Source organism: Megascapheus bottae, chromosome 10 (assembly GCF_031878675.1).
Source record: "Megascapheus bottae isolate mThoBot1 chromosome 10, mThoBot2.hap1, whole genome shotgun sequence".
Lineage (NCBI taxonomy): Eukaryota > Metazoa > Chordata > Mammalia > Rodentia > Geomyidae > Megascapheus > Megascapheus bottae.
In genome coordinates, this window is record NC_143518.1 from 58,916,905 (window position 1) to 58,931,273 (window position 14,369).

Consider the following 14,369-nt stretch of genomic DNA (forward strand, 5'->3'; position numbering starts at 1 on the left):
CTTGATACTATCTTACTGAAGTATGCAGATAATATAAAAACAAATAATGAGAATATAAGTCTGGGTATGGTGGCTTATGCCTAAATCCTGGGTACTCAAGAGACAGAGAGAAGATTGGAGAACTGTGCTTTGAGGCCAGCCAGGCAAAAACTTAGGGAGACCTTATCTCAAAAAACAAGCCAGGCATGGTGGTATTTGTCTTTAATACCAGGTACTTGGGAGGTGGAAGCTCGTCTGAGGCCTACCTGAGCCAAAAGTAGACCTGATCTGAAAAGCAAAGGAAAGCAAAAAGAGACAAGACTGTGGCTCAAGTAAGAGAGCTGCCTAGAGCCTGGCCCTGGTGGCTCATGTCTATTATCCTAGCTACTCAGGAGGCACAGATTGAGGATCATAGTTCAAAGCCAGACTGAGCAGACAAATCCAAGAGGTCTTTCTTCTCTTCTTTTTGGAGAACCAATACTGGGGATTAAATTCAAAGTCTGGGCATTGTCCCTTAGCTTTTTCTTTTTTTCCCTCAAGGCTAGCAGTCTACCACTTGGGCCACAACTCTATTCTGGAGAGAGGGGAAGGGGAGGGAGGAGGGGGAAAGGGAGAGGGGGAGAGGGAGAGAGGGAGGGGGGAGAGAGAATATGAATATGTGTGCGCTTAATTGGACATAAATGAGTCTCACAGACTTTCATACTCTGGTGGGCTTAGAATGGTGATCCTCAGATCTCTGTCTCTGTCTCCAAGCAGCTAAGATTACAGAAGTGAGCCAGTCTACTGGTGCCTGGCCTTTTGAGAGACTCTCACCTCCAATTAACCAGCAAAAAGCCAGAAGTGAATGTGTGGCTTGAGTGGCAGAATCCTAACCTTGACTGGAAAAAGTTAAGGAAGAGCTCAAAGCCCTAAGTTAAAGTCCCAGAATGAGGTGGGGGGGGGGGGAGGAGGGAGAGACAGAGAAAAGGAGAGGGAGAGGGAGAAGAGGGAGAAGAGGGAGAGGGAGAAGAGGGAGAGGGAAAAGGGGGAGAAGAGGGAGAAGGAGAAAAGGGAGAGAGAGAGGGAAAAGAGAGAGAGGGAAAAGAGGGAGAGGGAGAAGAGGGAGAGGGAGAAGAGGGAGAGGGAGAAGAGGGAGAGGGAGAGGAGGGAGAGAGAGAAGAGGGAGAGGGAGAGGAGGGAGAGGGAGAGGGAGAAGAGGGAGAGGGAGAAGAGGGAGAGGGAGAAAGAGAAGAGGGAGAGGGAAAAGAGGGAAAAGAGGGAGAAGAGGGAGAAGAGGGAGAGGGAGAAGAGGGAGAGGGAGAAGAGGGAGAGGGAGAAAGAGAAGAGGGAGAGGGAGAAAGAGAAGAGGGAGAGAGAGAAGAGGGAGAGGGAAAAGAGGGAGAAGAGGGAGAGGGAGAAGAGGGAGAGGGAGAAAGTGAAGAGGGAGAGGGAGAAAGAGAAGAGGGAGAGGGAGAAAGAGAAGAGGGAGAGAGAGAAGAGGGAGAGGGAAAAGAGGGAGAAGAGGGAGAGGGAGAAGAGGGAGAGGGAGAAGAGGGAGAGGGAGAGGAGGGAGAGGGAGAAAGAGAAGAGGGAGAGGGAGAAGAGGGAGAGGGAAAAGAGGGAGAAGAGGGAGAAGGAGAGGGGAAGGAGGAGAGGGAGAGGGAGAGAGGAGAGGGAGGGGGGAGAGGGAGGAAGGTAGATAACTTATCTAGCAAGCATGAGTAAGGACTTGAAGTCTCAGTATTGGTAAAAAGCGGTCAGAATAAGAATATACATTTATACTTTCTAAGGATCTTCAATATATGCCAGGTTTTGTCCTAAAATACGAATTCTGTTATTTAATCCTAACATTCATTTTAATCCTCACTTGACAGATAACTCTAGAAAGGTTATCCTGCCCAAGGCCACATAAAAATGGCAATGGTATGCCCAGGTGGAAGACACAAGTGCCCTGGGCTGCCTTCACTTTACTAAGTGTAGCCATAACCCCAAATTGCAAAATATGAGTCCTTAAAAACCCTTCACAAATATAATTTAAATAAAAACACATACATACAACACAAACTCCATAATGAACACTGAAAAACAGGTTGCTTTAAAAGTAAGTCCTCAAGGCACCGGGAGTGGTAGAGTGCTTGCCTAGCATGCACGAATACCCGGGTTCAATTCCTCGGTACCACATACATAGAAAAAAGCCAGAAATGGTGCTGAGACTCACGTGGTAGAGCTCTAACCTTGAGAAAGTCCAAGGACAGTGCTCAGGCCCTGAGCTCAAGCCCATGCATTACTGGCAAAAAAAAAAAAAAAAAAAAAAAAGTAAGTCCTCAAGAACTGACACAATTAGGAGAAGCTTCAAAACATCTTATCATTTTACCAATACTACAAGATATTATTTAAAAAAAAACAATTTGGAATTCTATCACATTTTTAAAAAATGAACTGAAACAGCATAGTAGAAAATAAGCAAGCAAAAATGAAGATAAGAAATTTCACTCTTTTCCAAAGTAAAAAGGTAAAAAATTAATGATTATAGTATGGTTGATGGATACACCATTACTACAATTGCAAAGGATGAGACAAGTTTTACTTGTACATCAGGACTTAGGCAGAATCTCTCTTAAGTATGTTATTACAAATTCTGATGAGTCTCAAGTTTTGAAATTAACACACACCTGAAATGCTTGAGGTACAGGTAGAAGGATAAGATAATACTGCTGTTTGGGCAATGTATAAAGCTGGGTCAGCCAGCAATCGCCTTGCATTCCTAGAGGTGCTATCAATTTCTTCCACAACTGAAGGGACAGGTGGTAAGAGGGAAATGTATTGTACAATCATCACTGCATTAAATCATGGGAACATTATCTTCCTTATAGCACTAGCCTTGAGCTAGAGAGCTCAGGACAGGGCCCAGGCTCTCTTCAAGCCCTACCACTGACCAAAAAGAAAAACAAAGAGGCCGGGAGTTTGGCCTAGTGGTTAAAGTGCTTGCCTAGCATGCATGAAGACCCGGGTTCGATTCCTTGGTACCACATACATAGAAAAAAGCCGGAAGTGGTGCTGAGGCTCAAGTGGTAGAGCTCTAGCCTTGAGAAAGTCCAAGGACAGTGCTCAAGCCCTGAGCTCAAGCCCAGGACTGGCAAAAAAAAAAAAAAAAAAAAAAAAAAAAAAAAAAAAAAAAAAAAAAAAAAACAAAGAAAAGAAATTCTGGTGCTCTAGGAAACTGCAAGTGTCCATATGAAAACACAGTGTTTACAATATATCTACACATAGCTGGAGAAAAATAGATGTAGCAAGTTATATACGCAAATGTATATGACTGCTAGCTCTGCCTACAAAGTGGCAATCCAAAAAGCACTAGGCCTACTACCCATTATCTTGGTGTCTGATATTCTTTCCACTAAAGGAAGGAGAACTCCTGGAAGAAATATTCCTTTCCAAGGCTAAGGCAGAGAAAAGACAGCTTAGAACATCTGTGGGCCAAGCTGGACACAGTAGCTCACCTCTGTAATCCTAGCTACTCAGGAGACTGAGATCTGAGGATGAAGGTTCAAAGCCAGCCAGGCACAAAAGGACCTGAGACTCTTATCTCCAATTAACCTCTAGAGAATGGGAAGTGGGGCTTGGCTTCTGCCTTAAGCAGAAGAGCACAGGGACAGTGGGCCCCATGACCCACAAAAAAAAAATGAACATCTGTGGGCCAGAAAGTGAATACTGTAACAAAGGATGAGTCCATGTAGTAAGATACCAGATCCCATTTACCAAATCTAAGATAATTTGACCATCAAAATATATACTGACAATGAAGAATTATAATCCAATGAATAAAATAAGAGTCCATGAATCCATCCTAATATAGGCAAGTTAGTTTAAAAAAAGGGGGGGGGATAAGGGAGTGAGGGGAGTCGGGCCCGGTGGCTCACACCTGTAATCCTAGCTTCTGAGGAGGCTAAGATCTGAGGATCACAGTTCAAACCAGCCTGGGCACTAAAGAACATGAGACTATTATCTCCAATTAACCACCAGAAAACAGGAATCGGCTCTGTGGCTCAAGGAGTAGGGCAGTAGCCTTGAGCTGAAGAGTTCAGGGACAGCATCCCAGGACCAGAGTTCAAGCCCCATGAGCAAAAAAAAAAGGAAAGGGGGGGAGTCCTCCCTTATATTAGAATAACAATAAATGAGAGAAAACAATAGCAATAATCAATAGTAACAACTAGTTCATGCAACATCATCATTATAGTAAATGTTTGATAAGCTATGTCTCCATAAATTACAAGTTAAAAATAGAAAAAGAGAAAGTGTGAGGGGAGGCAAAGTGGGAGAAAAACATGAGCAGGGGTATCAATGTTCAAGAAGTAATGTACCCACTACCTGATGAATGTAACTGTAACCCCTCTCTCTATACATTACCCCAACAATAAAATACAATAAATAAAATAGAAAAACAGTCACTTTGTATTAGAAAAAAACTAACAGATAACATTTTAACCGGGTGATCAAAGTTATTATAGACACTTGAACAAAAACATGTGGCTCTTGAAATGATTTAGAAAATATAACATTTCTTCAGTGGCAGTCTTACCAGACTTGAGAAGTTACTATCTAACTATTATGAAACATTCAAACAAATCCAGGTTAAGAGAGATTCGGCAAAATAATTTCCAATTTAAAATAAAATAAAAAGTACATTTAAAAAATTTTTTAAAGAAGGGCTGGGAGTGCTTGCCTAGCATGCACGAAGACCCGGGTTCAATTCCTCAGCACCCCACATACATAGAAAAAGCCAGAAGTGGTGCTGTGGCTCAAGTGGTAGAGCTCTAGCCTTAAGAAAGCCCAAGGACAGTGCTCAAGCCCTGAGCTCAAACCCAGGACTGGCAAAAAAAAAGAATCAAATCAATAGTGGCAGCCCAGTACTAGTGGTTCACAATAGTAACCCTAGCTATTCAGGAGGCTGAGTTCTAAGGACTGTGATTCAAAGCCATCCCAGACAGGAAAGAATATTGAGACTTTTATCTCTAACCACCAAAAAGCAGGAAGTGGACCTGTGGCTCAAGTGGTAGAGTGTCATCCTTGAGGAAAAAAAGCTCAAGGACAGTGCCCAGGCTCCAAATTCAAGCCCTGGAACCAATGTGTATGTGCACATGTGATGCGCACACACACACATACACGCACACAATGAATATTAAAAGCTCAGACCCTTGGGAGATACTGGGAAGAAGCTCCCATTTCTCCTCCCCGCCCACCTTCCTAGCACTCCTGTGTATGAAAGAGAATGCTAAGCTGTTGCGACCTTGTAAGGATGGGTAGGAAGACTTTCATCCAGCTCCATGTCCTTCCTTGAGGCCATCTGGTAGAAACAGATTTGCAAAGATGGTGCTGTTCAGGGGGCCCACAGCACATCTCCAGTGAACAGACATGTGGCAGTAGGGTGGTAGTAAAGGGCAGGAGATCTGAGAGGCACAGCACTGGGTCAACCAGAGAGGTACCAAGACGAGACAGGAAAAGGAAAGCAGGCAAGGAGGAAGGAGGGTTTGATTCCTCAGTACCACATAAACAAAAATTTAATTTAAAATGTTTTTAAAAAATCTGTCAAAAAACAAATGGAGATGTTAAACATTAACATTTGTTTATGTGGTACTCAGGAACCCAGAGCCCCACGTGTGCTAGGCAAGCACTCTACCACTAGGCCACTTCCCTGGCCCCAATATTTCCATTTCTTCATCTCAAAAAAACAGACACAAACCAGAAACCAGTGGCTCATGCCTGTAATCCTAGCTCCTTAAGAGGCTGAGGATAGCAGTTTGCAGCCAGACCAAGTAGGAAAGTCTCTGAGACTTCCATCTCCATAAACTACCAAAAAAAAAAGAAAGCCAGAAGTAGAGCTGTGGCTCAAGTGATACAGAACTAGCCTTGAGTAAAAAAGCTCAGGAATAGCACTCAGGTCCTGAATTCAAGTCCCAGGACCAGTATGCACACGAGCTCACACATTCACACAGGTACCTCAAGAACACTGTTGCGCACCACAGTAAGGAGTACCAGTGTGAGGACAACAGAGGGGGCTCAGGCGTCTCTTTAGTCTCTGTTTTAGCCTGACTAGCCTGTAGGGAAAAAAAAAATATGTAATTTTTTTGCCAGTCCTGCCTTGAACTCAGGGCCTGAGCACTGTCCTTGGACTTTCTCAAGGCCAGAGCTCTACCACTTGAGCCACAGTACCACTTCCAGCTTTTTCTATGTGTGTGGTACTGAGGAATTGAACCCGGGTGTTTGTGCATGCTGGGCACGCACTCTACCACTAGGCCAAACTCCTGGCCCCAAATATACTTTTATAAAAGAATTCTTAAAGGGCTGGAAATGTGATTTAGTAGCAGAGTGCCTGTCTAGCATGCATCAAGCCCTGGGTTTGATTTCTCCATACCACATACACAGAAAAAGCCAGAAGTGGCACTTTGGCTCAAGTGGTAGTGTACTAGTCTTGAACAAAAGAGACTCAAGAACAGTGCCCAGGCCCTGAGTTCAAGCCCCAGGACTGGCAAAAAAAGAAAAAGAAATAAATGCCATGGCACAATGGGAAACAGAACATCCATTAACTCCCTAATTATGGCAAATTCAACCCCTTTGGTGATTAGGTTTCCTCTAAATAACTGAGAAGTGGTGTACATGTGTTTACTATCATGAGTCAAGCAACATTTCAGGATAACCTCAGAAGAGGAGTAAGTGGCGGAAGGAAAACTGAAGGGATCCTATGTACAGGCCTTTAAATCAAAACAATATATTGATAGGATCAATGTTTAAAAAGAAAAGCAAGTGGCACTGTGGCTCAAGTGGTAGAGCACTAGCCTTGAGCTGGAAAGCTCATGAACAGCTCCCAGGCCTATAGTTCAAGCCCCAAAATAAAAATAAATAAATGCTCAGTTTTCATGATTTTTACACGTCATCACTTCTAGATCTAAAACTAACCAACCAACCAACCAACCAGCAAAAACCTGTATACTTAACTTACAGAGCTGTATTACAAAAAGGAATATAATACAGAGGTCAAAATACAAGCATTACTGTCATGGACTTGGACTCCAATTTTGGTTCCATAGTTAAACTGATCAAAAGTCATTTTAGTTATTAACCCATAAAGCCTGTTTCTTCATTTTAAAAACTGGAAAATTCTCATATTTCCTAAATTATTATTTTCAATCTGAATACTTTTGAAGTCAGAATGTCATTCTTTCATTCCTTTCTTTCTTTATTTATTTTGCCAGTCCTGGGGCTTGAACTCCTGTCCTAGCTTTACAAGGCTAGTGCTCTACCACTTCAGCCATAGCACCACTTCCAGCCTTTTCTGTGTATGTGATACTACTAGGGAATGGAACCCAGGTCTTCATGCTTGCTAGGCAAGCACTCCACCACTAGGCCACACTCCCAGCAGGATGTCTTATAAGTAATTTGCACTTTATACAATGGCATGCTTAACAAAATAGCATTCTGAACTCACAACATTTGTTTCAAGTTTATAGCAATGATTCTTACTCTAGAGTACTTGTGCCTCAGACACATCCAGCAATGTCTTCCCTAGTCATGACAGGAATGACGGGTAGGAAGATGCCTGGAATATAAGTGTAAGCCAACTATGCTTCTAAAATCCCAGTGCACAGAACAGCCCGGTAACCCAGAATTATCTGCAATAGTTCTGTAGTTAATAAACCCTTCTTTACAGGCTTAGATGAATAAACAAAAGAATACCTATTTAATAGGGCTGCTCTCAGAACTAAAATAAAAATGCATGTAAGGTTCTGGGAGTGTGGCTTAGTGGTAGAGTGCTTGCCTAGCATGTATCAGGACCTAAGTTTGATTCCTCAGTACTACATAAACAAAAAAAGCCAGAAGTGGTGCTGTGGCTCAAGTGGTAGAGCACTAGCCTTGAGCAAAAGAAGCTCAGAGACAGTACCGAGCTGAATTGAAGTCCCAGGCCTGGCAAAGAAAAAAAAAAAAAGCATGTAGAATATTCAGGATAGTAATTAGCACAAAGTACATGTTATGATAATAAATTAGAAATCATTTTTATTTTTGGTCTAATGTATGCAGGCTAACTTGCTTATCTACTAAATAAATACCAAAATTCCTTAATGAGGCCTTCCACGTTATTATGTGGTAATTTACCTTTCAAGCCTGGATCTCACTACTTGACTCCGACTCCACAGCTTCCTCTGGGCTATCAGGTCTGGCTGGCTTCACTGGTTCCACCTGGTGTCTCACTCTGCAACCACCATCTCCCTACCTGCAGTGTGTTCTTTCCACTCACTCACTGGGGTCTAGTTAGACACTGGTTCCACCACACAAGTCTCCCTTCCAAAGACCACTGAGGTGAGGAGATCTTACCCTGAACATTTATCCTTCTCATCCCACTAAAACACAAACTCTTCACAAACAGATGGACATTGCTTAAACGTAACTATGGCATCCCACAGCTAGACCAACCCCCTGAAATTCTCTTCTTAATTCTTGTCTGAATTCTAACTGCTCTAATTCTTCCTCTTTTTCCTTGGTCTCTTCCCTCTATCCTTACTAGTCACTATTGTAAATTCTGTCTGGAATTTCGTATCTCCCTTTTACAGTCACATCTACTTCCAATTTCAACCACACTGCTATAAACAGACTACCAAATTATTCCTTTCATCTGCAGACCTGCATTTATAACTATTTCATAGGATTTCTCAGACAAGGTACTGTGGCCAACATTTAAAGTTCAAGGTTATCAAAGCAAAGCTGCCTTGCCATTCCAAGTTTCTCTACCTTTGTCAAGTGGCACCGCAACTCATCTAGTCACTAAGTCTCTACCTCTCAAATAATCTGACCTTCCTAAAACCTCGGGTTATCCTAACTACACAGGAAGCTGAGATCTGAGGTTCAAAGCCACCCCAGGCACAAAAGGACCTAAGACTCTTATCTCCAATTAACCTCTAGAAAATGGGAAGTGGGGCTTGGCTCAAGGGTAGAGCAGTAGCCTTGAGCTGAAAAGTTCGGAGACAGAGCCCAGGCCCAGTTCAAGCCCCATGGCTCACCAAAAAAAACACAAAAAAAACTTTATCCTCTCATATAGGTTATTCTCATTTAAATGACTCCCCATGTACCCCAAATTTAGTCCTTTAAAAACACTAAGGATTTAATTTCTGCAACAAAAGAAGCAAAGCTTCTTTTCCATACCTTTGACTTCTACCAGAATGGTAGCTGTAAAAAAATAGATTGGGGGGCCCGGGAGTTTGGCCTAGTGGTAGAGTGCTTGCCTAGCATGCACGAAGACCCGGGTTCGATTCCTCGGTACCCCACATACATAGCAAAAAGCCAGAAGTGGTGCTGAGGCTCAAGTGGTAGAGTGCTAGCCTTGAGAAAGTCCAAGGACAGTGCTCAAGCCCTGAGCTCAAGCCCAGGACTGGCAAAAAAAAAAAAAAAAAAAATAGATTGGGGTTGGGACTGGGGCTTAGTGGTAGAGTGCCTGCCTAGCATGCATCATGCCTGGGTTCGATTTCTCAGGACCACATAACTAGGAAAAGCCAGAAGTAGCACTGTTCAAGTGGTACAGTGCTAGTCTTGAGCAAAAAGCAGCTCAGGGACAGTACCTAGCCTGGAGTTCAAGCCTCCCAAGACTGAGGGGAAAAGAAACTAAAAAGAAAAAAGAAAAGAAAGAAGGAAGAAAGAAAAAAAAAATAGACTGAAATCAGATTTCCCTGGTTCTGATCCCAGCTCCATTAGCGGGGTGGGTCTGGATGAGTGCCTAAACCCCTGAGCCTCACTTTCCTCATCAGTGAAACCAGAATGATTTAAGAGTTTCCACCTCATAAGGCTGGAAAGAGGATTAAAATAAGACACTATGTGTAAAGTGTTGGACACACAGTAACTGCTCAACAAATTACTAGCAGATTTGCTGTTACTTCTTTTTTACCTCATACCCAAACTCTTAACAATATTAGTCCCATTCACTCATTCTTTACCTTGTTTCCATAATCCTCATAAATGCACTAAGAGTCAGATAATCTGTAGGATTTTTCAAAGAACTGTTAAGCAATATAAAGAACTGTAATAAGGTCTATTTATAATGGTAACTTATTTTGTGTTACTAAACAAAATGGAATATAAAAAGGTAAATGGTAAGTGAGTAAGGTTGAAATGATCAACTGATACCGGAAAGATTTTGTGGCTGGAAAGTGACTACTGCACTGAGAACTCTGAATTCAAGAATAAGGAAAATTGTCACAAGAGTTCAGCCCTGTTTCCCCAAAAGATTTAAGGGAGAACACTTAAACACAAACTCAGGCTTACCATTGTTTAAATGTGTCATGTTCTTCAAATACAATAATAGAGGCCACATAGTTTAACTTCCTCCGCTTTTGCAATTTACTTAAAATAACTTGAGTATCAAATTGTTACAAATTCATCTACACAAACTTATTCTTCATTTGATCCAAACTGTAGCTGCATTTTTTCACAAAAAAAACAATCAAGACCTGAGCTATGTAGTATATTTTTAGGGTAAAAGAAGAAAAGTATTCAAAGTTCCGGACATAAGATTTCAAAGTCAACAAATACTCCATATCTACTTTTTAGGTGTCACAATGCTAAGCACTTTAGGTTATTGTCCCACAACTTATCTAGCTAGCATTTAAAATAACTTTCAGCATATGGTTCTAAAACTGACCAACTTTTACATGTCAAAAGTTAGGCTTTCTGACAGAAAAGCACTATGTGATATTGTTAAATAAGAGATTTTAATAAGTGATCCTTGAAAATTAAGCTATTTTTTTTAGTACAACTAGCTAATAATACCAATTGATTAACCTTTTCTGTTCTGTAAATATCTACAGCAAATGAATACATCAAAAATGTAAAATCTAGGCTGGGAATTTGGCCTAGTGGTAGAGTGCTTGCCTAGCATGCACAAAGATCTGGATTCGATTCCTTGGTACCACATACATAGAAAAAAGCCAGAAGTGGTGCTGTGGCTCAAGTGGTAGAGCCACAGTGGTAGAGTCCTGAGCCCAGGACTGCAAAAAAAAAAAAAAAAACCTAAACTAAATCTAGCCAGGTGCCAATGGCTCACTCCTGTAATCTTAGCCACTCAGGAGGCTGAGATCTGAGGATACTGGCACAGAGTTCAAGCCCCATGACCAAAAAAAAAAAAAAAAATTAAATCTTACTTTCTTGTAAGATACAAAAGACACATTCATGTTGTGTTGATATAGCATAAACACCATGTAAAAATATAAACTTAATACTGTTCTAATTTCTTGTTAGTGACACTCTTAAGGTCTTGACTATAACCTTTTTATCCATTCTAATTGTTGCCAAGGCAAATGTAACCAAAAATATTCATCTAAACCATCTCAAAGTAGATTAAGATGTACCCAATTGTTAAGGAAAGTTAACTAGACTTTAACCTGTGCTATGTGCACATTTTTCACACTTGCAGATAAAAGGATTGCTCTGTGGAATACTGTATATTATAAAACGCCAAGACTTCAGAATCAGGAAGACCTAAGCTGACACACAGAATAGGCTACTTGCCAGATGTTTAAAGTCATGCAAATTAATGTCTCTAAGCTCGTTCTTTCACCTGCAAAAATGAGTAGAGTGTTCAAAGGGAGGCTGTAGGAAGAGATGAAGTAATATATTTAGAGCAGTGGACATACAACAGGTCTGCTGCACCTCTACTCATAGCTTATCCTTCAATTGTAAACTTATCTTCACCACTTCAGTGTAAGAGAGCTGTCCAGCTTCTCCGTACTCTGGTTTACTCATTTGGTTTAAATGAATAGCACACTACTGATATCATGGAGTTGTGCTCCCCAAATGCAAAATTTAAGGCAAAGTATCTAGCAGAGTGCCTGGCAGAGGTCAGGTTCCATCGACAGTGTATTCCTTTCACCTCCTTTCTTCTCAAGTACATTCAATGATCCTCTTCAAGTGGTCCAGGATCTAGTAACTGGTCTGACACATATTCAGAAAGTAGGCCATTTTCTGCTTAGATTCCTTTGTGCATGCACAGCAAAATTCTGCCTTCTGTACTGCAAATACCTCTCCATTTGAGATGGAAAGAAAATATTTCTCTGGTTCTCTGCCTTCTATTTTTTCCACATTATTTTCCACATAGATTGCTGAATAAATTTTCATCTTTCCTAAATACTTAACTAGCTTTCACTTACCCTCCAAATGCATATCAGACTTGGCATGCTGCTTAAATTAAAACCAAAATACATGTATTATTTCCTTGCTTACATTAGAAAATTAAAAACAAAAATATTCATACTGTTCCCTCCTATTACTCTAGATACTCAGCTCTGAAAAAAAAACTTTAAAATTTTAATTCTTTCAAGACATGCTTATTCATCATGCCAGTTCAATACCACATTGTGAGAATGAAAATTACATCCACATTAAGTTTCCCCCAAAACTAAATCACTTGAATACTATCCTAGTGAAATTCACACATTAGGATACACAAGTCCTGAAAACACAGAGAAAAATATTAAGTGCAAACAGTAAAATTGAACTAGACATTTGTCCCACATATTTTCACCATTCTAAAATTGGAAATCAGCCACTCTCAAAACAACACAATCCATATTAAACATCTGAAAACGGTAAATATTAAAGAACTTCTCAATAAATCGTATATCCAAACGTAATGAATTACCAAACAGAAAAGCTGGCAAAACGACTCTTACAAATGAGCAGATTAAATCAGGGGAGCATCGTCTCAGAAAAGACAGCTCAATTTTTCTTAAGCATTCCACAACGTGGGCTCCTAAAGCAACAGCTAAGGAATTACAACAGGAGGCCCCTTCCTGTTATTCTGCACATGGGAATATGAAGGAGTATATTTTAATTGCCACACTCCTATGGGATTTCTGTCAACAGTATAAGCCCTCAAAAAAAAAATTCCACTAAAAAAAAAAAGTTAGGATTTAATGTAAAGCCTTTTTAAAGAGTACGCCTCACTAATAATAAGAAACGAACATACCACCCTAGTCGCAACCTAAAGTGGGTTTAATAAATGGTTTAATAAAAAACCTGAGATGTTCCCATGACCATAAGACAGCTGATACGGGACTGAAAAAAAAAATAACAAGATTAATGCTGCAATATTAACGCAAGCCACCTTGGAGCAGCCACCATTACAACTGTCAAAAACCAACACAGTCCCAGATCGAATATAGGCCATCCACCTTGTTCCAGTACACAGAAAGAAGCCAGCTCGGGTTTCTCGGGGGTGGAATCGTAGTTATGACGGAGGGAGAAATGGAGGCGGCCAATGTGAATGCGGACCACTCGGTAAACACACGACAGAACTGCTCACCGAGAAGAAAAAAAGAAAGACGAGAAAAGGCGCTTCCGAGAGCCCAGAAAAAGAAATCCGGGGACCTCCCGCCACGGGCCGGGCCGCACGGGGAGCCGGCGCCGGGGAGCGGGCAGCACCGCGCCCGGCCGGGGCGAGGACTCCACCTACCTGTCCCAAAGGCTTTGGCCACCAGCCAGGCCAGATTGCAGGCGATCTTGGCCCTGGAGAAATCGTAGTGGTCGAAGGGCTTGATGGCTGGAACAATGAAGGTCTTCCGCATCTCCCTGGGGTCCGCGGCATCCCCCATCTTCCCCGGCGGCTCCTCGGGAGGGGCGGCCGCTCCCCTTCACATGGTGCGGCCGGGGATCGCGGCGAAGGACCGGCGATCTCGCGCCCTCGGGGCCCGGGTCGGGGCCAGGCCCGCCCGGCGGCCGACCCGGGCGGCGCAGCTCAGCTGTGGGCGCCGGGAGCAGCCGGTCGTCTACCCGCGGGAGCCGCGGCCCCCGGGCATAGGAATGCAGCGGCGGCGCCGTGTCCGCGCGTCCGCCCCGCGTCGGTCGGTCGGTCGGTCGGTCGGTCGGTCCGTCCCCGCCGCCCGGGCCGCGAGCGCGCGGGTGAGCGAGGCCTCCTCCCCTTTGTCTCGGGGTGGTCAGCCGGGCCCGGAGGGCAGGCGCAGGCCCGGAATGCTGACGGGGAGCGGGAGCGGGCGGTCCGCGGCGGTCACGTCGTGGAGGAGGCCCCCGCCATGGCGCTGCCCGCGCGCCCGGCTTCCCTTCCTCCCCTTCCTTCCCGTCCCCGGGAGCCCGGTGCCGCTCCGGCCGCAGGGGGGCGCGCGGGGCGGGGCGCGGCGGGGAGGAGGGCGGCGGTGGGGGCGGCCCGGACGGCGCGGCCCGGCCCGGGACGGCGGCGGCGGCGCAGGCTGAGGAAAACGTCAAAAATCACTGCAGGCCCCGGCGGCCCCGGCCCCGCCGCCGCGCCCTCCGCGCCCCTCCGCGCTGGGACGGCGAAGGCCGTGGCCTGCCGCAGGCCGCACAGCGCAAGCTCTTGGCCCCGCCTGATCGGTTCTGTCCTCGTATTTTTTGTTCTTCGC

General features: G+C 43.6%; 1 protein-coding gene across 2 annotated transcripts in view; it reads right to left on the reverse strand.

Moving 5' to 3' along the window:
- The window catches only part of Camsap2 (calmodulin regulated spectrin associated protein family member 2), an 82,678-nt gene extending 68,556 nt beyond the window's left edge, over positions 1-14,122 (reverse strand). The window contains exon 1 of one of the 2 annotated variants that reach the window (XM_090341447.1): positions 13,448-14,122. In XM_090341447.1, the coding sequence (XP_090197573.1) occupies positions 13,448-13,586 (139 nt within the window). In that variant the 5' untranslated portion in view covers positions 13,587-14,122. The remainder of the gene's footprint in view (positions 1-13,447) is intronic. The other variant, XM_090341448.1, reaches the window with a different exon arrangement.
- Positions 14,123-14,369: the final 247 nt, after the last annotated feature.